The following is a 22,990-nucleotide window of genomic DNA, read 5'->3' on the forward strand; positions in this document are numbered from 1 at the left end:
TGATGTTTTGTCGAGTGCACCATTGAGAAGTGTAAAAAACACAGTACCTCAAAGAAACCTAAACTAAGGATGTTGTATGAGTGCGTGCTGGATAGAAGCTGTCCGTAGTGTTTGGTGGGATCTTCACTGCTAGGCGGGATCTATAATGCGGCACAGACACCCTGCATAGAGCTTTATTTAGTGCATCTACTGCAGGGCCGAAGTTGGATTACTGTTGTTCCTGAGGTCGTGAAGGTCATGCCTACCCTACGACAGTCTGGCTAACGGGAGGACCAAGCTACCATTCAGAGAGCCGTCTCAGCACTGTAACAACCTCTTTGATAGGTCATTACTGAACAGGTAGAATATGGTTCTTACCCAACGATCAGAGGAGGGACAATGAGAATACATAATTCACCCCAATGTTTGACAGTACCCGTCCGCTTATTAGTCGCCGATTGCGAAAGTGCAATGGGGTTCGAACCCACCACATTCGGAATAACTTCGGGTTTTTATCTAGCCCCACTCGAGGAGGTTTCTACAGGAAATCGCTTCACAAGATTGAAGCGGCAAGCTTCAGTCTTGTTACGAATTAAGAGGCTATTATTAATCTACCTAATTGCTACCCTGAGACTATTACATGTTTAATCCTTATAGGTATATTAAGAGTGTTTTATAGTATTATGTCAGTTTTAGGGCCTTTGCTTATTTTCCCTGGTAAGTTGCATGCAATAGATATTAGCTATAATGCCTCTAAATTCTATACCCCTATTGATGACTCGCTATTTAGGGGAAGCTGGGCTTGAACTGAATAAGCAATTGTCTCATCCCCCACTTTGCTAACGCTTGGGATTGAGGGGCAAATTTTGTCTGAGTTATTTCCTGAACCCCGGAGCTAACGAACTCTAAGCAGCTACAGAGAGACAAAGGCCACAACCTTTCGGGTTTAGCTTTCGTTGCTGAGCATTTGCTCCGCTGAGAGTTTATTATCTGTTGGCTTATGCGATCCCGAGGTCCCTAGACGAGCCAACTTAGCTTGCCAGACTCGTCCCAAAAGCACGGGGCAGTCCGATCATGAAAAAGAGCATATTTGCGTCCAACGTCTTTATAGCATCCATGGCCAACCTCAAAGCCGCCCGAGAGGTGATCAGGTCATATGAGAGTTTTGCCAATCGTCTCTAACATATTTCTTTCTCGCGATTTACCAAATAAAAATTTAGGCTTTGTTTGCAAATTTCATGGCTTCGTAAAGATTAGGACTTAGGTAAGGAATGAAATTCAAATCCATATATTTTACCGGCTCGCTTGTCAAGTACATGGTGCCATCACTGATAGGCATATGGAAAATCTTCTGTATAAAGCATTACCAGAATAGGAGGGCTATTCTGGTCAAAATAGACAAATCTTTCAGATAATATGGTCCGAAGACAGAACGATAGTGCGGCGAAGAGGTTGACTGCCAAGACGAAGAAAATACGAGTCCCCAGCCGGCCAGCTTGCCCCGCTTGGCGCATGAACAGGTAGTGCTTTCCACAAATCCCTACAAAGAGAATGCCCTGTCTAGAAGGGACTCTGCTAAGGCTTGGTAACTCACGTTATCATTGTATTCATTAGCATCGCGCTATACAACGTTCTGGAGCTGAATTTCGTCATTTTCGGCACCTTCAAGAAGCGAAGCGGTCTTTACTTCTGGAGTTTTCTTATTGCGACATGGGGAATCGCGCCGAACGCAATCGGCTATCTCCTAAAGCATCTTGCTTTGATAGACGTCAGTAACTTATACGCCACTCTAATCGTCATCGGATGGTGCACAATGGTCACCGGCCAGTCCGTCGTGCTCTATTCCCGGCTGCATATTGTTAGGCAGAACCAGACTGTTCTGCGCGCTGTTTTGGCCATGATCGTTTTTAGTGCCATCGTTTTGCATATTCTGGTCGTTATCTTGGTGTACGGTTCAAATTCAGCGAATCCAGGACCTTTCCTGCACATATATTTTGTCTACGAGAAGCTTCAGTTGACCGTCTTCTTCGTTCAAGAAACCATCATCTCTGGCCTTTACATCTGGGAGTCCATGAAACTCCTCAAGTCTGAGAAGGACATTAGAGAGGGGGCTGGACCGAAACGCGTGATGAACCACCTCATCTACGTCAACATTATTGTCATCTTCCTTGACATTAGCGTGGTGGCTCTCGAGTTCGCGAACTACTACGTCGTGCAAACAGCCTACAAGCCGCTGGTGTACAGTATCAAGTTAAAGGTGGAATTCAGCATCCTCGATAAACTAGTGGAGTTGGCGCAGAGTTCTACACTGGGTAGCTCCTACACGCGCAATCGCATCGGGGAGACGGCTGGCGTGACGTTAGATACTTTCGTGGCGGACGGTGCAGGCAGTTCAAGATGGGCTGTCCAGTGGTTGAGTGAGTCACACATTGACATTGGAGGGAACGACGGAGATCAGGAACGTGATACAACGGCGATAGTGCGGACCACAGAAATCATCGTCCAGCGTGGCCAGCATTGGCCGGATCGGGATCGAGATTTCGAAAGCTACGATGGAAACTCGGCTATAACGACCAAGTCTGTCGCAGACGAAGAGGTGACCTCGTCGGCATCATCTGAGATACAACTTGCCAGGGCTGGGTATTGATTAAACCCGAAAATTATGAGAGTCTTCGAGACATCTTGTTTCCCTGGCCCATTAAGAGTTAGAGCCTTGGTACCACGGAAAAGGGGCTTCGGGCGCTCATCTAGGAACAAGTCACGATCTCAGACTCAGAACACTATTAACAGATAATAGATAAATTCAAAATGTTAAAAACCTTCGTAGTCTTGATATAACGTAACTTGGTTCGTAAGCGAGCGGCGGATTTTTCTCCCGACACGTCTCATTTTATTGTGCTATCCTGCCATTCAACCGTACAATATAGAATCTAGTTCAACTGAAAGACGGGTCCTCTTGGCTGTCCAAGCTATTCAAAGAAATCAGAAGTTAGCGCAAACCAAGCGGTAAAGATTCAATCTTTGCCCGAGTTGTCATTGCGCGCTAGAATGAAAGGTCGTTCGTTGCGCCGCGATATTACACCCCACGCTCGGAAGTTACTGACTTGAAAGAAGAGGACATTGTTGAATATATCCTCGATTTGAACACGCGAGGGTTCCCGCCAAGGCTATGTAAGGTGGGAGATATGGATAATTTGCTGCTCGCAGAGCGTGCTGCAGAGAAAGTTGGCAAGCTAGAGGCTAGAAAATTTGTCATGCGGCAACTACATCTTCAAACCCGTTTCAATCGCATCTGCCATTACCGAAGAGCTTTATATAAAGCTCCTAACAAGATTCTGGTTTGGCTCGAGCTTGTGCGGAACGCGAGGGCCAAGTATGGCAACGACGATATCGATATCTACAACTTTGAGGAAACCGGGTTTATAACGGATATTGTCACCTTAGCCATGGTGGTTAAGGCGACCTACCGCCTGGCAAACTGGTACTCAAAGTACAGCCTACTAGTAGGTTGGATCATCAAGCCTACCGAAAACTGATGGACAAATATTGAGGCAGGCTTTAATGGATCCAGTATTTCAATAAGTATACTGCTCATTGTAGGTAAAGAATGACACCTCCTGGATGCTAGGGATTGACGGTCGCTCAAGCCATCTTTCAGCCGGTTTCGACCAGTTCTGTAAAGGGAAGAAGGCCATCATAACCTTCATGGCATCTCACTCATCGCCAGTGACCCTGTTGGATTAGACAGGACTGGATTTCGAGGTCGGATTCAGTCCAGTCCAATGCACAGGGCTGGGGGCTCCAGGAGCGCCAATGCAATTCCAATTCTCCAAATGGATTAGAAGTATTCCCCTCTTTACGAAAACAGTCGCCGCGAGATTTACTGCGTCATCGATCCTTGTTCAATGCTGTTGCGGTACTTATGTGTTTGGTATCAATTACACTGTTTACCGCAAGCCATTCTGAGAGGTGCTGTTCTCATCTAGAAGATACTCTTGCCCGACGGTCTAAAAGCCCTTATTGTATATATAGCTTCTGATTGGATGCTTGATTGCTAGTAGGCCTCCGAAAAATGAGGATTCATGTCTCTGAAATCAGAGGCTGTGACCCTAGAAAGCTCAGGCATCGTCTTAGAACGAAAGAACTTGACGGGATCCCGTATTTTCTGCGAGCTATGGTCGTACGTGGAAGATCTTACTTCTATTCGACAATATATGTCTACTGTAGATAAACCAGGATACACCAGTAGACAGTGGCTTGACAACACGATGGAAGAATACTAGTTTGTATTAAATAGGCAAAAAGAAAAGAAAAGACAGAACCACACAACACTGTGGACACGTTGACCCTCACCGACTTAACTACATGCGACCGCATCATATACAAACTGATATACCATATCCATTTCCTCCCCCTCAAGCAACTACCGCAGCGGAAAGCAACGGAGGAGCCATATATATATCCATGAACTGTTCCTTCGTCTTCTCTGGAATTGCTGCAATATCAGCTAAACCACCAGTAGAGCCACTGTTAAACCCAGCAGCGACATCCCACTTCAGCGAACTCTCCCACAGATTCACAAATGCCTTCACATCCGTTGCTTCCCACGCCGGTGCCTTCCAAGCTTCCAATACGGCCTCGTATTGATCTTTAATCGCTTTCTGAATAGCTTCATCTGTCGGTTTCGGCTCAGTTGGTAACTGATCCTCGAACGATGGTTGCGGTGCAAACAGTTTCGCATTGGAGTCCTTGGGTTTCTCAAAATGTTTCTCCGCGGTAAGCTCGACGAGGCTGGCATCTGCGACGTCGAATACAGGGTATGGATCTTGAGAAAGAGTGGGCTTGGGTGCGATAACACGAAGACCCATCATCAAAGGGGTAGAACCGGACTTTTGGTCCAGGAGCTGACCCGTGCCAGTGCTAGGTAGGGATGGATCGGTGCTTGATTGATCTGATAATGAAGGTTAACCATTGTCACATAGAAACAAACGAGAATGTGACTTACACTGTGCCCAAAGTCCCGTCGGCATAGCATTCCATACCATTTCCATTTGCCAGTTCGTCTCATCTGCATCGACACCAGCTTGGGTATAATCAATGGTAAAAGTAGACATCATAGGAGCACTCAACAGCATCGGCTTACTATAAATGTCCGGCGGAGAGGTGATAGACCCATCGGGGTTTTTGAACTCGACTGGTGTCGTTGTCTCGTCCCCATGTTCGTCTTTACCAGTGACGAGTTGGACATTACTAACAGGCATCTTACACTCGGCAACAAAGCAAAACAAACCACTCTTGACGACCCATGGTGCATTATTGGGCTTCTTTGGGTCTTCGTCGTTATTGATCAGTCCAGATGTCGCAACGAAATTGTGACCCTCGTTGGCAGGACGGGGAGCTTTGGCCTTTTCCTGATCTGGATTGAGACCAGAAGCCTGGCGCAGACTTGCCGGGAGTACGAGCAGGTAGAATTGGTATAGGTCGACGTCCTCGACACTGCCCTGTGCAGCACCAAAGTCGATGCTGAATGAAGCAACCCACAGATCCACGTGGACTGTTCCAGCGAGCGGCGGACCCCAGAGAGTGAGTTCAGCACCGATCTCGACTGAAATGTGCGTGTGGATAAAGAGGAAGTCAATGTTGAAACTGACACCCACAGCGATACTGACATGACCGATGAAGTGGAACGGCTTGTAGTTGATGAGGAAATCGGCAAAGGCATCAAACCAAGCTGAGATAGGCCCAGCGGAGAAACTAGCATGGAGACGGGCTCCTGCCATGCAAACCTTTGGGGTCACCGCAAAGTAGGCCTGTCCTGAGACGCTGAGATGAGAGCCTAGACTCCAGCTTATCCCAAGTCGTGGAGGACTAGGCCAACCCGGAGGCACAACCATAGCCTCGTGGTAGCCTCCGAGGGTAAAGACAAAATCGCCAACTCGGCTCTTGTCGGCATGGGGACCGTCAAACCAATAGACAAGCGCCATACCGCCAGTGAGATGACAGTCTTCTGCCAGGATGTAGGATCCAGGGGCAAGCTGGGCTTCGATCTTGAGAAGACCGTAGTCTGGGTCAACAGTGAGAGCCATTCCGAGCTCTACATGTGCGAGTTTAACAGGTGCTTTGGCAGAGGGGATATCCGCAACTGCGACGGCAAAGATGGCGAGCTTGACAGACCCATTTCCAAACTGCACTAACACCACAGCGTCTATGGAGACCATCTGGAATGCATCGACCTTGAGACCCGCCGCGGCCCAGTATGTCTTCTTCGCGGGCGAGAACCAGCCTCCTTGTCCCGGGTCCGTTAAAGTCTTCAACGCCTCAAGCGCACTGTTGGCGTCCTTGAGACTGATGGGTGCGACAAGGGGATACTTGACGACATCTTCGATTGCAGGCATACGTGCCGACGAATTGTACCCAAAACCTCCAGTGAGGCCTGTAATGTCGGCAAAGCCGAGCGACACGAGCGGACCGTCGAGCTTGGCAAAGACAAAGACAGAGGTATACGTTTCCTCTCCTTCCTTCTCCACCTCTCCGTAGAACCCTGCAGCCATGAACTGGTACGGTATGTAGCTTATAATGAGGCCGCCGGCGTAATATTTGATATCGGCAGTCTTTCCACGGCGGAAAGTTCCAGCGATGGTCAATGGAGGCTTGTCAAAGGCCGCTGACATGCCATCAAGAGTGAAGCTCACACCAACATCCTTGAGACTATCAAGCGTTTTGATCTTTAGATCGATGCTGAAGCTGAGCAATTCGAACGCCAAGGGGCCCAGATCAAAGCTAGCATCCAAAATGACGCTGAGAGTCTGGCTCTTGTACTTGAGACCAACATTGCTGACTGACAACGGGCCTGCTTTCTTCTTGAGGGGAGCATGAGCACTGGGGTTGTCTGGGCCTGAGTCTTTATCTCCATCAGGCGACTTCGGCTTCTCTCCAGCAGTATCTTTATCTGTGGGAGAGCCTTCAACGCTTTCTGGTTTGTCATCAGACTCTCCTGATTTCTTCTTGCTAGAGCCCTTAAAGTCATAGCCCAAGATACAGGACTTCTCGCCGGACGAGTCAACACCAATGATACCAAAGTAAGATCCTGCCGCTATCATAAGATCGGCAGGGTCTTTCTTGCTGAACTTGTCCTTTACCAATATGGTGTCACCATCAAAGGGCTTGATACTGTTCAGCTGCTCCAGATCGGCGCGTGTGAACCCTCCCTTGCGAGGCTCTGATCTGGAGTCTTCGGGCTGGGGAAGACCCTTGTCCTGTGACCAGATGTAGTACATGTCATCCAGCGGGAGTTTGAGATCTCCGATCAGGTCAACATGAATTGTCGGTAGTATTGTAAGGTCAACCTTGGCTCTGAACAAGCGTTTTGACGGTGCTTTGGGTTCCCAATCAGAACTGTGAATCTGGGCAAATGTGAATCCCAGTCCACCGATATTGATCGATGCGATCAGGTAGAAGAACTTGACGGGATCTGCAGCCTCTCCATCCGAACCGCCTGTGCCTGATTCTGGACCTGCAGCTGCAGTTGACTTATCATCTTCTTCCTTGGCAGGCGGCGTGTTTTCCCCAACGCGAAGCCCAAGCACATCCGAACCCTTTGTCACCAACTTCATTTCGGCAACGAATGAGGGCAGATCCAACTCACCGGTATCGCTGAGCATGGAGTGAATCACGTCGCCTAATGTGCACTCTTCGTCTTGGGGATTGAGAGTTGTGCTGAAGCCCCAGTTACCAGAACCTTTATGCCAGAAGTCAAGCTTTAGTACAATAGAGGCCACGCGGATGTTTCCATCAATGGTAAACTCGCTGGCAGAAGCTTTGTCTCCTGTCTTTGAGTACTTGTATGTAACGCCAAGATGGTCGATGACTATTGATTCAATCAACGGGATGACATGCTTGCCAACATCAGGGTCGAAGAACTCAACCAAGGAAGCCGCAAAGAGATTCTCAAGTGTTGCACTAAGTTCCCATTCCCTCGAGTCATTGTCATCGTCTTTCGCCACTAAAGCACCACTGCCTTGGCCACTGGGAACGACAGCACCAGTGTCTGGAGAGGTATCAGTTGCGTCTTTGGTGCTACTGTCCTTCACAGTCGGATCATCCTCCCCCTTTGTGGACTTGTACTTCAAGCTACCAGTGAGAGTCGCCGCGGTGTCAAGCTCAGGTGGGGATGATGCGCTGGCGCTCAGCCCAGCAACAATTCCCAGCTCAAGAGAAAATTTGGACTTCTTTTCCCAGCTGTATGATGCGTCTAGTTTGACCTCACCCAGGTAAGGTTGGGGAACGGAAGCTTTGGTGGTTTGCTCATCAGACTTATCTGCCGCCTTGATAGTTCCCCCTAACGCAAAGTCTGTCTTTGAGAGACTGAGATATGCTCGGCTTATCTGCGACGGTATAGTGTCGGGAATACTGTCGATTGTCTTTCCGGGGATAATGTAGCGAAGATCAATGACTTTGGCAGGTTGAAGCTCTGTCTCTGGAGTCAGAACTTCCCAGTCCTCTAGCAGAGGAGCGAGACTCCATGGTGTCGGTGGAGCAAATTCTACGATTGACCATGTCAGCGGCTGTATTCTTTCACGGCGACGTCGAGCTATCCAGACTTACCATTCCAAAAAGATCCTTTAATTGTTCCTGCTCCGCCATTCCGTTTGCTCCATGTGTAGGATAGTAGGAATAAGATTGGCTGCTTCGGCTGCTCGTCTGGGGGCTGACCAAATGCAGTCGTCGATATCTCCACATCAAGGCTGACGTAGTCAAGAATTGGACCAGACTTTCCCGTTGTATCAAGTATAACAACTAATCGTCGTAGACATATCTGAGAAGCAATAGCATCCTTCATCAAAACCTCGGTCATGAAGCCTTTGAGATCCTCTGACACAAGGCCGGAAAGCCACTCCACGATAGCCAGAAATCCTGGCGTTTTGATATCGTCAGAGGCCGTCGATGCGCCTTGAGGTGTGGTACTTTTCTTGGGTGACTGAATGATGAATGTCAAAGTCATTGCCGTTTCCGAGATCTCGATGGCAGTATTGAAAAGAACCTTTGGTGTCGTGGTATCACCGGTCGAGATGGAACAGCTGGTGGTGAACATGACATTGCCAGCACCAACCGCTTTCTTGCCATCAGTAGTCTCAGCAAGAGCCCAGTCTTGCTTGCAGATAACGTCTGCCGACTCGACTGTGAGTCCCTTGAGGATACCTCCGATCAGATTTTGCAGCTCCGATATTGCGTCGACTTTGAACTGGAGGCGTATGACAGTCTGCGGCGAGGTGCTGGACGGTCCGAACCAAATTGCATTTCGAGTGCCATTGTTCTGCTGAAGTGTCACAGCCAGACCCAGAAGGGCCTTTGGAACGTAGTCTTTCCTGCCGGGAATACAGGCGCAGTCAAAAAGCTCCGTGACGGTTGTACTCCAGGGTTGAATTGTCTTGGACAAAGCACATACAAGCCATTTGCCGTCAGTGGCAAGACCTCCCTCTGACAGTTGCCCATATGTTCCTGGAAAGGCCTGTTGGAGATCATCCACGGTGGAAGTGAATTGCATCGCCCATGGTGTTACCAGATTGATCTGAAAGCTTTTGGGAGTGTGAGGGGTCTGGGCACCGGTGAAAGTGACGGATATATCGGGCCCTTCGTCGATGCGTTTGAACCATTGAATAATGTTATCATCGCTGTCGACTTTGGAGGTATTGTTAGAGTCAGGCTTGCCTGTCAGGATGAGGACTTGGTCTTGAAGCAAAGTGACAAAGTTGTCGAAAGGTGTGCCCTTTTCCAGAGTGCTGGTTTCGTCACCGGGTTGTGGCGACTGTTGTGCACCGTCTGCGTAGAGTCTGTATTTCCCCATAGTTCCTACCGGTGAAGTCGTCAATTGGAACTAAAAATGGCAATAGTAGAGATTCCTAGTGGTGAGTTCAGCGGTGATGATACCAGGCCTCCTGAGTTAACGGGACGTTTCGAGGAGATACAGACATCTCAGCCCATGCGCTTGAGTGGCGGGCATCCGTATCAGCTTGTGTCTGTTTGGTGGTATCAGCGACAGACTCTGTCATCGAACAGCTATGGCCACTGGAACTGACCGTTCTGCTTGGCAACAATGGGAGACATGCGTATCCAGATTTGCTCACACAGAGGGAATGGCCCTAACCTGGCCAAGCAGTCAACCCAGAGCCGTGGCGTTTCCTGATTGATCGCCAAATTGGGAGATGCACACATCAATTCATGTTGCAGATGCCCTGGTCGGATTGTGACAGCAAGCACATATCTTGTGGCTTGATATCACAGAGCTGAAAGGCTGCAGCGGCATAAAGCGGATCAAGATTTTGATATGCCGCTCTCCCAATCTGGTCAGAAGGTGTCCACGGCTGGGCTGTTTTGTGGCTGGCTGATATGCATGGTGATAGAGTTGCTGGGGTTAGAGACATTGTGGACTACAAGCAGGGGTGGGCGTGTCTTCAAGAAGCGTTGATCAGATACATTCCAAACTGAACAACACTCAAGACGTACCGGTACATGCATCGTATGCCTTCCCCTCACTTTCAATCAGTAGCGGCATGCAGTTGATATATCGTTGGGCTCTAAACCAAGACATCAAGAATATAGTTGTCTCATTCGAACAATGTGATGTGACGTGACAGTTGACCAATCGGAACAGTCGCTCGAGCTAAGCGATTTGCAACGAGTATGTCTCACATATCAGTGTAGCCCCACAAGCGTTGTGAAGCTGCAGAAGATGGCTTTTGCCATGGAGGGAGTGGGAGGTTCCCGGATGAAGTGACACAGATGTGACGGTGTCTAGTGTGGATGCTAGTTTATCCAGATGAGGCCGAATGATGCATGGAGCATTACGGTGCAGATTTTGTTTGTAGATCACATTCGTCTCGCGAGGGGCGATGATCGAAAGTCAAGGATCGTAGAACGAAGACCTGGTAGCATGGTAGGTTGCCACAGACAAGCAGCAGTCGTTGTCCACTACCAATTGTGAGAGTTTGACGCTCATCTCAACGGTAGTATCAGTCAAGATCTCAAATCCAACTTCAGTGTTGCCCGGCTCCTACCCTATTCTGAGCAACGAGGCTTCTTCCTCAAGCCGTATTTGCAACAGTCAAATCTTCCTAAGCAATTCGCATCATGCCTTCAAATGAAGATCCAGTGCTTCAGGGGCCTGTTCTGGTCCCTATCCAGCTGGATGCTTTCGTTCTCAACTCTGCAGTGTGCGGCGACGGCAAGGTGGAAAACAAGGACTCCCTTATCGCACCCATCACGCAGCCCAACTATACTTTCCTCCGGCTTCGAGATTTCCTCATCCAGAGCGATGTACAGAACCATGTCGACCTCCATGCTGCGGCTCCTGCGAGTATGAACACGAGGATGACTGACTTTGGCGGACCATCACCAAAGCTCATGAACAGTCGTTGCGGCGTGTATCTGCACTGGACGCTCCCACGCTACTATCGCATCGCTCCAAAGTCTACAGTCGCAGCTTCTGCTCCGGCTACAGACAGCGATAAGTCCGCACCTAAGCCGCAACCTCCCTCGAAGGACATGATACAGCCACCTACACGCTGGCTGGTGGTTCGAAAGCTGAACTTGGAAACGCTTGCCCCAACTCCACCTGAAGGCGCGTTCCAAGAGTATTCTGCCTGGGTCATTGAGAGCGACCATCAGTGGGCGCTTTCGGATATCCCTCTCGACTTCGATCTCCAGACAGACGTGTCTCCGTTTGTGGTGGGAGCGAAAGATGGTACCAAGGCCGACATTGAAGAGCAAGCAGAGGTATTCATCGGTCGGAAGACGACCCTAGAAGACTGGGGCAAAGTGTCAGGCGAGGGTCGATCGGGAGATCCTCCCAACATCAGCCTTCTACTCAGTGGAAACCAGCTATTTGCAGACTTCCAGATGCATAACTCGAATGTCTTTAGCATGCTGGATAATTTCCAGTACATGGACAATGAGAAAAAGGTCTCCTACCTCTCGCATGCTGAGGCAAGTTACTATCTAATTGGATGGCACTATGATGAGACCGTTGATCCCTTCTGGAACACGTCCTCGGTGAAGCATCAAGATATCCTGGAGTCGCTCTCTATGAACCTACAGCCATTTGCCCAGCACCCAAACTCCCGAACCACCTGGCTATCTGATACAAGCCCATCACGTCTGGTATGCCACGGAGCCATGTACAACGTCAAGTACGATTTCGAAAAAAAGCCTGGCGAGCTTCTTGGGAAGCTTACACCAGCTGATGAGTTTTCTCGTACTCTGAGAAACCAGAAGTTACCAGCCGTATCCGTGGGTACAACACCAATGGACGCCCTCATCTCTTATTGCACCTCAAGAAGGAGTGACAAGACAAAGCCAGAAAGCGGAGAGACGCCTGAAGACACTGTGAAAAAGCTCGAGGAAGATATCCTGTCTCTTTACTCCCTGTTGCACGCAAGAGATGATGGTGTTGAGGGCCAGAGGGAGGCAAAAGACACCATTTACAACTGGAACTTCCATCGTTCTCCTGGTGGAACCTACTTCCATCTCTCAGCCGAAGATGATGGCAAAGGAGTAGGCGGGGTCGCAGCAAAAGATGGCAATGTCAAAGAACCCGACGCGAAAACCAAGCTAGCATTGTGGACATTGAACCACCAGCAAACCCAACTCGACGCAGTGAAACGTCTGATTGCCCAGCGTCAATGGGACTTATTCTCTCTCTGGTGGAAATATGTCAGTGATGCCACAAGTCTTGACAATTCCGACGTAGCCAAGGACAAGGCTGCCAAGTCAAAAGAAAAGGTCACCCCTCTTGTTGCCCAGATCTCAGCACTCAAAGTGGTCATGGGTGCACTGCAGACCGACACCACGAATGGGCTCAAGGACCCATTGCTCAAGTTGGCCAAGACTGGAGCATCCCCTTTCTTTTATCGTTCACGAGACCCTACGATACTCGTGGGAGGAATCGAAAGCGGCTGGTCAATCGACTTTGTAGAAAAGGTCAATGTCAGGCTGGCAGCGCAGGTCTTGCAACCTGAAGACTATGGCGCCCCTGTCCCCGACTCGGACAGATTAGTCTCCTTCCAACAACTTGTGTCAGCATCTCTTTCAAAAGAGTCCAAAGATGTATCTTCTGTCATGAACACGCTACTGAACGAGTTCTATACACTGGAATCCCGCTTTGAGACTACGGATGCGCCTAATGGTAAGGCCTATCCTCAGTTTCACGATGACAAAACACCTCATCGTGACACTGAAGGCACTAGTAAGCAGTGGAGGGATGATTGGGGAGACAAGCAACCATGTGAGTACAATCCCTTCTTCTTTCCCCATCAAAACAAAGTGCAGCCACACTGATATTTTCCTAAAGGGTTTCCTCTGTTTGCGGAGTGGGAGGTTGAATACACACACATTCCCTTTGAACACTGGACATTGGATGATCAGACAGCCCGTCTTTGTGCTAACCCCATGGCGCGATATGGTGTTTCTCTGTACAAGCCAGGGGATAAAGACAAAGCCACTCAGGTTCCTCTGTGGGAGCAGCTCCCTGCCAAGCCAGACCAGCGTGTCCTCTCCGGTCGCGTTCTGATTCTGCCGCAGCCAAGCTTCTCGCTCCAGGCCAAGGTGGCACAGCTCTTCAGCAGTACTCCAAAGGTCATTTTCTATCCCAAGGAGACGGATCCAGAGAAGCAAAAGGCTCTAGAAGCTGAAAAGCGCAAGTGGATCTTGGATAACCTCAGCCAGCTTTCGTACTTGTCCGCACCACTCTCTGGCATGACAGATGGGATCCTCACTCTGTCGCAGGGCAGTCATGTGAAGCCACTGAATAAGAGTCTGGACCAGAAAGGCGATGAGATTTTGGACACCATCAAGGCTGCTTTATTTGATGACGCTGGTTTTACAGCCGACACGGTGCCATTGATTGAGGGCCAGTCTGCTCTGACTCCGTATGCCAAGATGGTCAATCTTATCAATAACAACTTCTGTCCCTTCAAACCAGTCACGCACGGGCAGATGCGCTTCCGCAAATTCAACATTGTCGACAAGTTTGGACAGTCACTGGCAGCCATAGACCCCATCCCCCGTCTCACCAACCCGTCTTCTTTGTACCCGAGCATTAGCGACTTTTACGAGCCGCAGGTGATCAAACAGAATGACGAGGTGTATGCCAACACAATCCAGAAGGCGAAAGAAGGGCAATGCGAGTATATACAGGTCCCTCCACAGATCAACCAGAACGTCAGACTCAATGCTGAATTCGTCGTACGTTCTGTAGACGATGACCCGGATATGTACTCTGATCTTGAAGGCGCTACACGTGCACCATGGCGTCCAACTTCCGAGTGGGAGAATCCAGTTTGGGGCTGGTTAATTGTCAACTATGCCGACTATGGCATCCAATTCTTCCTTCCAGATGGCACCTTCTATCGCGAGGTGCGCTTCGGAGGTCCCCTGGGAGCTAGTGTCCAGCCCAAGTGGATTCCCTTTGCTCGCGATCCAAAGTTGCCTGAGAATTCAAAGTCTTATGCTCAGATGGACGCGCTTATCAAGGAGCTCGCAGACCCAAAGTATCTCGCAAAATTCTGGCACATGATCACAACGGCGCAGGATAATCTTGCAGCAACACCCAGTGCATACGCGCAGTTCCTTAACTCAATCGTTGGCAGACCAGTTGCGCTTGTCAATATGGGCTGGTCACTTGAACTCGATGGCCCACCATTGGATTGCCAAGCTGATACTCAGAACCCATTCCCAGAGCGATATCTGACCAAGAATGATGCGCAACCAAAGGCACCAGTGTATGAGTTCCAAGTCCGACTCGGTGATAGAGACAGTCAGTACGATGGGCTTGTAGGCTACTTTGATCTATCATCACCCTCGACGCCAGACTCAGCATATAAGGAGCTCGACTTGACCCACATCAACACGTTCTTTGCCTTGGCTGAGACCAAGCCAGGCGATGAGAAGAAGGTTCCATTAGGATTACCTCTGTCTATGCTTACAACGGATACGTACCCTCGCTTCAAACCTCACTACATATCCCCTGTCCGCCCAGCAGATCAAAACTCGCCTGCACCTCGCAAGACGCCTGGCTACTATCAAAACGAGCGTAACAACAAGCTTCAAGTCTATGGTGCCCTGATAGATCCTTTCACGGGCGTGCACGGCTACTCGTCCTTCCTCCCACCTCAAGCACTCCAGTTACCACCATGGACTTGGCAGCAGGCGATGAACAGCATGACTGCCTTCTTCCATGCAGGTCCACTCAACTTGGCCATCAATGATTTACCTGGATATGATAAGGATCGGGAACTCAACCAGACGAACTGGCGAGACATCCCGCCCATTTCTCTTGGCCTTCCCCCGTTGGGTGCGGGTGAGTGGAATTGGTTGCAGCCTTATGTTAGACCTAAGCCCAAGGTACATGGTCCAGCACCACTGCCACCGGCAGAATCTCTTCCCATGCCTGTTGTTGTCGATGACTCCCAGCCAACTTTCAACTCCTTTGCTATCGACAAGAGGGGTGACTTGACAAAGCCCGGATTCCAAAAGGGTCCTTATGTTGCAACTGAGGGGTACTTGCAGCTTAGATCGCCTCTTACTTCGAAAGCTTCGCAGAATCCAGCTCCTCCAGGTCCAAGCACAGGTACTGGGACCAGTACAGCAGCTGAAGGAAGTACTGCAGTGACACGACGTACCGTGCCACAAGCTGCTTAATTGAGATATATCTATATTGTTTTGTACAAAATGTTCTTATGTGTCTCTGAGAGTGTGGGTTTATCGTATGTAGGGTAGCGACGTAACTCTATAAATTGTTCCAGGAAGTAAAGAGTTGACTGGTATGTGTTACAGCGATAGGTTAGATACAATGAGTTAGAATAGTGAACCAATCTTTTATGTGTGTACCATGTGATTATTAGCAGTCCAGATCACTGCACTATCCGTGAATCAGGCTGTTATTGATCACTTAGTGAGTCCAGTTGTAATTACGGGGAGACTTGCAACTACTGGGGGACGACCACAACCAACCTCCTCAGCACCTCAACACTAAAATCATTACAGGGTAGGATTTTGACAAATGAACAAACAAAAGGTACCATAATTAGCACAACGGACATTCATTGCTTTCATAATCGTCGGTAGAAACATCATAGCACATGGAACAAATTGAATTCAAGCTGAATTGTCTTTGATTGATTAAATATCTACCAAATGACTCCAGTATACGACTACTCTTCAGTAACTTAACCAATAGCCACAGCAGATAACGCTAGAGGAAACACCACTGCTAAACCTACTGTCCAACAGCCTTCTCGCGGAAGTGAGTGATCTTCTTGTTGCCCTGAGCCTGGTAGAACAAGTGAATGGTTCCATTGGCGCCAATAGCTGTAAGCTGGCTGGACGGGTCAGGGTTGGCTCCAGGGGTGATCTTCTTGTGCTCGCCCCACTTGCTAGCGTTCTTATCCTTGATGATGCGGTACAGGTTCATGAACTGATCAGTGTAGTAAAGGTAGGCGTAGCCCTCAAAGTAGGCGACAGCGAGACTAGTGTTTAGTTTGGCACCGGCAGAGTCGCCAATGTCGATGGCTGTTGAGGCTTTTGTTAGAGAGAGGTTTGTTTTGAAGATTTGCAGTGTTACTTACTCTGACCGGACTCTATTTGGTATTCCTTGATGTGGCCCTGATCCTTATCCTGGTAGATGATGGATCTCCCGTTGCCGTTTGTATCATAGAAAGCCCCGAGCGAACAGTCAGGATCAATGTTAAGGTTCGAAATGGGACCGATGTTGCCGGTGGTCAACTCATATTCGCAGATTTGGATCTCCTTAGGATCAGAGCCCCTGTATAATTGTATCGATGTAAGTAAAATGGTAACTCTATAGTTTCAGACAAAGCAAGTCTGAAATACAACTGACTTACTTCAAGTAGTAGACCCATGCGTTGCTGTTGTCCTCGTTGGAGACGATGGCAGCGGTGGTGTTGGTGATACCAGTGGTATCGAGAACCTGGTAGACAGGGCTCACGATGGAGACATCGTTAAGAGTGGGCTTCTCGCATTCATCCTTCAGCTTGTGCTTGGTGATGGCCACGACGAGATTGAGACCGTTCATGACGGCACTGCCAATCTCGGACTTGACGGGGATGAGACCGACATGCGCATCGGCAGCTGCCTCGTAAAAGTCCTGCGAGTCAACGCCTTTGGCAGCAGAGTTTCTGAGGGCAACACCCAGGTTATCCTGGCTGGTAACGTAGAAGACTTGGAGGCCTTTGTCGTCTGTGACGTTGCTGTTGAGGAGAACAGAGATGGGAGCCATGTTTGCGGAATTGAATCAAGTTTGAAGAAAGATGCAGAGAGTAGTATGTATGTCAAAGGCTGTTGAGGTAGACTGTGTTGATGGGATTGAGATAACTGGAATCACCTTGGTGAATGTCGTCCCTTTATATTTCGTTGAAGACAGCCGTACTGACACTATTAGATACTAATTAACCCATTGTTGCTAGCATATGCATTTACTTGAGAATATCCTTCCAAGTTCCCACTCGCATTTGGACTCTTCTTGCGACTGAAGCTCTCGATGTCGAAGAGATCACTAGAATCATGACTGGCGTCGGCCAAGTCCTCGATTTCCTTCAGTTTCTCAGACCTTCCTGTCCTGTTCGGCGAGATATGTCACAAGTCACCGTATATCACCTGCTAGCGCTTTCAAAAACGGAATATGACGACCATCTCGCCGCAGCTGAATGTGAGACCTGTACCTTGTCGCGGCGACAACCAAATTGAGAAAACAATACATATTTTCACTCAACTCAGGGTTGTTACCTCTTGGCAATTGTGATATCGACAAGACAACGGTCTAGGCTCGCTTCAAACTACGCAATCACACAGGATCATCCATCCTCAGCATATTCAGCCAGCCACAGGGACAAGCATGTAGAGTCACCTCGTTTGCCGCCGCTGAAGTCGGTTGAGGTGATTCTGATCGAAAGTGTTTTAGTCTAGTGATGTTATGCACAAGCAGGGGCTGAAGAGCTCCCGTCTTTACCCCGCATCCTATAACCACGCCCAATCCTACCTTGTGCCGCCATGATCGACTTAACCCCTGAGGGGTCATATTCCAATTGGGCTGAATCACAATGCATGTATATTTGTGACTTGTTGAATCTGTCTGCGACATTGAATTCCAATAGCCACCATTGCTACACACCACACTTTATGCATCAGGCTGTACGCATCCTCGTATCGATACTGAACTGAGACTGGCATGTAGGAGCTGGAAGGAGGACCAGTGAGTCTTTGCAGCTGGAACGACCGGGCATCTGACAGGAATTGCTCGGTGGAGCTCGAGAGAATGCTTTGTGGTTGTCCCACCTCCGTACCGGGTCTCCTTTCCAAGCTCCCATCAATAGTGTGTGCAGAGAAGCTGGACAATGCCCAAGGTTGAGCATCACAGTCCATGTCGTTTGTATGACTTTTTCAATCAAAGTTCGAATCTTCACTCTCGACCACTCTCGTTTTGACCACTATATTGGTGGTCAGTGATATGAGCCATCCTGATATCGAGATCAACTATCAACAACAGCCATGGTACTGTATCCTGGTGGCGGTCCAGGCCGAAGCACGGCTGTCAATTCTCCTCGACACCTAACGATTCGCAATACCCGACGTATCATCACAGCGGCACAGTTGACTCAGTCAGTCCCTCTGTCATTCGAAGAAGTCCCAGCGAACGCCATTGCTACAGTTCAGTCAATAGTGGCAACAACAGCATCTGAGGATGTGGAAAGCGACGCAATTGCTGTTGCAGCTGCTGCACCAGACACAGGCGACTTGACTGATGACGACAAGCTCAACGTCAAACTCAAGCCTGGGCAGGAGCAGATATTTTCATACTGGACTCCAGGCCTCAAAGCTGGCAAGGAGCATAGCATCCGAGTAACACAGACTATCGATGGCCACAAGCCTAGAGATACGCCCCTCAAGTTGGAATCGAGCAAGACGTTTTTTGTAGATGCTCCGCAGTTCTCCCTTCCGGAAGATGCTATACACTCAATTTACCCGCCTCAGGGATATCGGGATGATGCTCGAATCCTACCTCATGTCGTTCTTACCGACCCTCACTTGCCTTGGGAGAGGATTGGAAGTCCCAAAAGCGAAGGTGCTGATGAAAAGGCTGGCGGTCGCCCACGTACCAAGGTACCCTGGTTGATTCTCTGTTCGTTCACCCAGGAAGAGCTTGCTCTCCCTGCAAAACACTTGAATGGCGATGAGAGCATTTTCCCAGGCACCACCACCAGCACTGGTCTAATTCATCCTGTGCAGCAGTCAAACACCATGACCGTCAGTATGAGTATTGCAGATCTTCTGAATACCAAGACTGCGACACCAATCACGAAGGAAACTGTATCAGGCCCTGTCGATAAGACACGAGGCGACTTCATCTTCTTGAAGAAAGAGATGTATCTCAATTTGTTCTGCGATTTTGACGATAAGGGTGCCCGCCAGGACCCTCCGGTGATCAACACGGTTCCCTATGGCCTCCTCGCCCATGTACGGCACGTCAATGCGTCAGGAATGGCGTTAGCTGGGGTCGAGGACTCAGTCGTCTTTTCCCTAGTGATTGGGAATCGTGCTGGACCGGTCAACATTACGACACCAGCCACTGTGTCAGTACATCTTTTGTCAATTGAGGGCGTGGAAACAATGCTACCGTCCTTCGAATCAACAATCGATTACGTGGCTATGTGTTCTTTATATAGCTGGAACTACACCGTGAATCCACCTGGCATGGTCAATGTCTACGACTCCTTCACCAGCTTAGGCAAGACGCTGGATGTGCTTCGTCCTCCGGAAACCATCTTGAAGCCACTTCTGCCGCCCGAAGAGACGGATCCGAACAAGACAAGATCCAAAGAACAATTACGTGTTGGCGCACGAATGAACGATGGGTACTCGATTGTCAAGCATCGACTCCAGACAGGAGAAGACACGGTAGCCTTCTTCAGAGGCCCATTCACGCCAACCTTGGTGGGCAAGACAGCTCCGATCTGGGATCGCTGTTCGAATTCTGGCCAGGATTTGCAAATCATGGATCCGATCCTGGGAATCATGGACATCACCTACTCTTCAGCCTGGCAATTGGGTCGTGTACTGGCCCTTGGCGATGAAGGTTTCATCACCGCGCTGGGTAGGCTGAGGACGGCCATCCACAAACCAGCAATGAAGGAAGCCGAGATTGAAGCTGTTCGAGCCATCAACCCTACGGCCTACAGGAGCAAGCAAGATCTTTTGTTCGACCTGCCAAGTTTGGTTCAGGGACTGGCCGATATCCAAAACCTGGGCGCGACGCCGCAGCATATAGCATCATCATTATCGCCAAATCCTGCTGACGATGATGGTGAAGGGGTTGAAGATGGCGGAAGCAACGCAGATAGTGCTTCTGAGACAGTTGATGCCACCCAATTTGGACCAGGCGGCATCAAGAGGCGATGGCATAGGCGCCGTCTCCCTCGACGTGAGATCCCCGACTTGTCTTTCTTTTCCAAGCGCATCCAATCCCGATACCCCGAAGCAGCAGAGAAGGCTGCTGGGAGACTCTCTGGAAGCACCGACGGTGGTGTATACGATGAAACCAACGTTCCCGCCTCAACAGACTGGATGATTGTTATGACATGGCTGCTCGGCAAGATGTTTCTCGACGGTGTTCCTTCGCACTATCTCATCACAGACCCTTCGCATCTACCCGAAGAGAGCTTGCGTTTCTTCTACATTGATCCCAACTGGGTTGAAGCTCTACTAGACGGTGCCCTCAGTCTTGGTAACCACCGCGGCGACGATCGAGACCGCGTTGCCATCAAGGAGGCGTTCAATAAATACATCTCAAGCACTCCAGAGCATACCGACTTTACTCCGCAGATACCAACGTATGGTTTCTTCCTCCGGTCAGATCTTGTCTCCATGTACCCCGATCTCAGGGTCACCACACTGCCGCCACCAGAGCAGCTACCTCCTGGATACAAGGACCGCGCTCCATTGCTACGTCACACCATCATTGCCGACGGCGTCATGTTTGGGCTGCTAGACCGCGCCCCTAGCTCAGAGATCTTTACTGGCCTAGTTTTCACTCAGCCGCCACACCAGCAGCGGTTTGCCGTTGGTGATAGCCTGGATGATAAGCACCTTACTATCAACATTCGACGTCAATACACCACACCAGCGGCCGGTCAGGTACCAGATAAAGATAGACACCGCACTCTCCCGCCAACCATTGAGAATAAGCCCCTTGAGAAAGACAGTTCCAAGGACAACTTATTCACATGGGGCTCTGAAGTCGGTCGTAATGATCTGCGGACGATGCGTATTCCTCAGTACGCTGCCAAGCAACTCACAGCATTGCAAGGTCCTTGGCCAAAGGATCCGGAGGACCCGAACGGTCCTTCTGGGGGTGAGCTGACTCCGGATGGACGTCGCTATTTCCAGGATGATGCGACCTCTTCGGCCCTTTTTGCCATGCAGCTCAGTGACCCCAACTACAGTCTTACGGTTAATTTTAAAGGTGACAGCTCTGCCGGCGCGAGACTAGCATCATTACTTCCGCCTGGGCCGCCAGGTGATGTTAGTATCTCAAGTACCAGCCCCATGGCACTCAGTGCGAGCAGCACCCCTCTGTTAGTGGCTAGCAGCAGCCCACGAACACTGAAGATCCTCAAACCCCCTGTTGTGCAAAGGCTTCTCGCATCACCGGGTAGTGACACAAGTGCTGCGGCGGAGAATGAGATCAGCACGGACGATGATGAAGGTTCACATACAGAGAGCGACACTGATGATGACCGCTTCTCCCATCCGCCAGACTACATACCTCCCATCACAGCTTCCTCTTGTCATGGTCCGCATGTACCGCAAATCCCCGAGATCATAGCAGCGAGTGAACCATCTTCCGAAGACAATGGCGATGAAGACACACCAGAAACGGACACTCCATCCTCTTCCAGCGGAGGGGCAGCACAGCCGACTTTAATGTCGACCTTTGCTACCAGTACTACAGTTACTGCTACCACGTCAAGCCGTGCTCGACGAGCTCTGGGAAGGCCCCAGGGTGAAGACCCCGGAGGGATGCCCTCCTTCGACATCAGCATCTACACCCGTGGCGTCAGATCCAACGTGATTGAGATCCCTCAAGATCCCAGTGTACAACTAGCCCAAGATCTCATCTTCTCCATACGAGCCAAGGACAACGACAATGGAGACGCATGGAAGCTCATGGAACTTAACCTGACCATCCCGTTTGGTCAACCTGTTTCCGCTGACACTGCTCTCCAGACATCTGATTACTACCTCATGTCGCAATACACCGGTCCCGGAGCTACCATACTCCGCAATCTCCGCTTCAACGTCCTCGTGTCTCTTGTGACGAAGGATGAGAAGCCAGCCTTGCAGCTTCGTTTACTCCCCAGAGCGAAAGACGGCTTTATCCCAATTGATAAAGTTGACAATATCAGTTTCTTATTGGCCTTGGCGGATATCAATCGCTGGGATGGCAAAACTCCAAGGGTTTTGCAGCCGAAGAGTGTGCAGCCACTGGATGCGGCGCCGTTTAAGCAATTGCACTACAAGGACGGGGTCAAGGCACAGTATCACCCAAGGACGGAATCAAATCCCCCCAGGACTCAAGCGTTGGATATTTCGGTGTTTTATTCAGATTAGCTGCCAAATTGAAGTGAGATGATCCATTCTCCATGCATGACTGTGAAGTCTTTTTCAATTTACAAGACGTTACGAATCTAAGAACCTTTGGCCAGACAGCCATCATGGTCTATGCTCATGAAACCAGGATCACTCACGTAAATATCTTTTCAACGATATCTTAAGTCTAAGCGTCAAGTAGTGGGAATACTTTTCACAAGAAAACTGCTTTCCTCATGATCCAGCCCCGTTGCCGTCGGGACTACACATCTGTCTGAAGAATCCCAGAGGCCAGTATTGAGTCACCCAACATGACCCCTATAGGACTCAGAAGCCAGCTCCTCGCCATGTTCTT

The 22,990-nt window shown here is 49.6% G+C and overlaps 6 protein-coding genes across 6 annotated transcripts; 4 read left to right on the plus strand and 2 right to left on the minus strand.

Moving 5' to 3' along the window:
* Nucleotides 1-1,395: 1,395 nt before the first annotated feature.
* On the plus strand, nt 1,396-2,626 carry FGSG_07818 (uncharacterized protein; the record flags this gene model as incomplete). Its single annotated transcript, XM_011329341.1, has 2 exons — nt 1,396-1,499; nt 1,594-2,626. 2 exons carry the CDS (start codon nt 1,396-1,398, stop codon nt 2,624-2,626), a joined length of 1,137 nt encoding a protein of 378 aa, XP_011327643.1.
* Nucleotides 2,627-3,164: 538 nt separating this feature from the next.
* FGSG_07819 (uncharacterized protein) lies at nt 3,165-3,723 on the plus strand (the record flags this gene model as incomplete). The annotated part of the gene is made up of 2 exons (XM_011329342.1): nt 3,165-3,482; nt 3,580-3,723. 2 exons carry the CDS (start codon nt 3,165-3,167, stop codon nt 3,721-3,723), a joined length of 462 nt encoding a protein of 153 aa, XP_011327644.1.
* A 671-nt stretch (nt 3,724-4,394) lies between these two features.
* On the minus strand, nt 4,395-10,083 carry FGSG_07820 (uncharacterized protein; the record flags this gene model as incomplete). Its single annotated transcript, XM_011329343.1, has 5 exons — nt 4,395-4,930; nt 4,985-8,521; nt 8,584-9,798; nt 9,833-9,853; nt 10,056-10,083. 5 exons carry the CDS (start codon nt 10,081-10,083, stop codon nt 4,395-4,397), a joined length of 5,337 nt encoding a protein of 1,778 aa, XP_011327645.1.
* A 1,023-nt stretch (nt 10,084-11,106) lies between these two features.
* Nucleotides 11,107-15,822, plus strand: FGSG_07821 (uncharacterized protein; the record flags this gene model as incomplete). The annotated part of the gene is made up of 2 exons (XM_011329344.1): nt 11,107-13,258; nt 13,325-15,822. The coding sequence occupies 2 exons, from the start codon at nt 11,107-11,109 to the stop codon at nt 15,670-15,672; spliced, it is 4,500 nt and encodes a 1,499-aa protein (XP_011327646.1). The 3' UTR covers nt 15,673-15,822.
* A 305-nt stretch (nt 15,823-16,127) lies between these two features.
* FGSG_07822 (uncharacterized protein) lies at nt 16,128-17,357 on the minus strand. Its single transcript, XM_011329345.1, has 3 exons — nt 16,875-17,357; nt 16,599-16,795; nt 16,128-16,542 (listed from the first exon to the last, which is right to left on the minus strand). Exons 1-3 carry the CDS (start codon nt 17,267-17,269, stop codon nt 16,250-16,252), a joined length of 885 nt encoding a protein of 294 aa, XP_011327647.1. The 5' UTR covers nt 17,270-17,357; the 3' UTR covers nt 16,128-16,249.
* A 1,180-nt stretch (nt 17,358-18,537) lies between these two features.
* On the plus strand, nt 18,538-22,670 carry FGSG_07823 (uncharacterized protein; the record flags this gene model as incomplete). The annotated part of the gene is made up of 1 exon (XM_011329346.1): nt 18,538-22,670. One exon carries the CDS (start codon nt 18,538-18,540, stop codon nt 22,654-22,656), a length of 4,119 nt encoding a protein of 1,372 aa, XP_011327648.1. The 3' UTR covers nt 22,657-22,670.
* Between the last annotated feature and the right edge of the window lie 320 nt (nt 22,671-22,990).

The sequence above is a fragment of the Fusarium graminearum genome, chromosome 4 (assembly GCF_000240135.3).
Source record: "Fusarium graminearum PH-1 chromosome 4, whole genome shotgun sequence".
Taxonomy (NCBI): domain Eukaryota; kingdom Fungi; phylum Ascomycota; class Sordariomycetes; order Hypocreales; family Nectriaceae; genus Fusarium; species Fusarium graminearum.

Bases quoted from the DNA above. Each gene is read 5' to 3' on its own strand.
- FGSG_07822 (XM_011329345.1), bottom strand. From the start codon at position 17,269: ATGGCTCCCATCTCTGTTCTCCTCAACAGCAACGTCACAGACGACAAA. The intron at 16,796-16,874 runs GTAAGTCAGTTG...ACAATTATACAG, and splicing joins GCATGGGTCTACTACTTGAA to GGGCTCTGATCCTAAGGAGA. The intron at 16,543-16,598 runs GTAAGTAACACT...AAGCCTCAACAG, and splicing joins CCAAATAGAGTCCGGTCAGA to CCATCGACATTGGCGACTCT.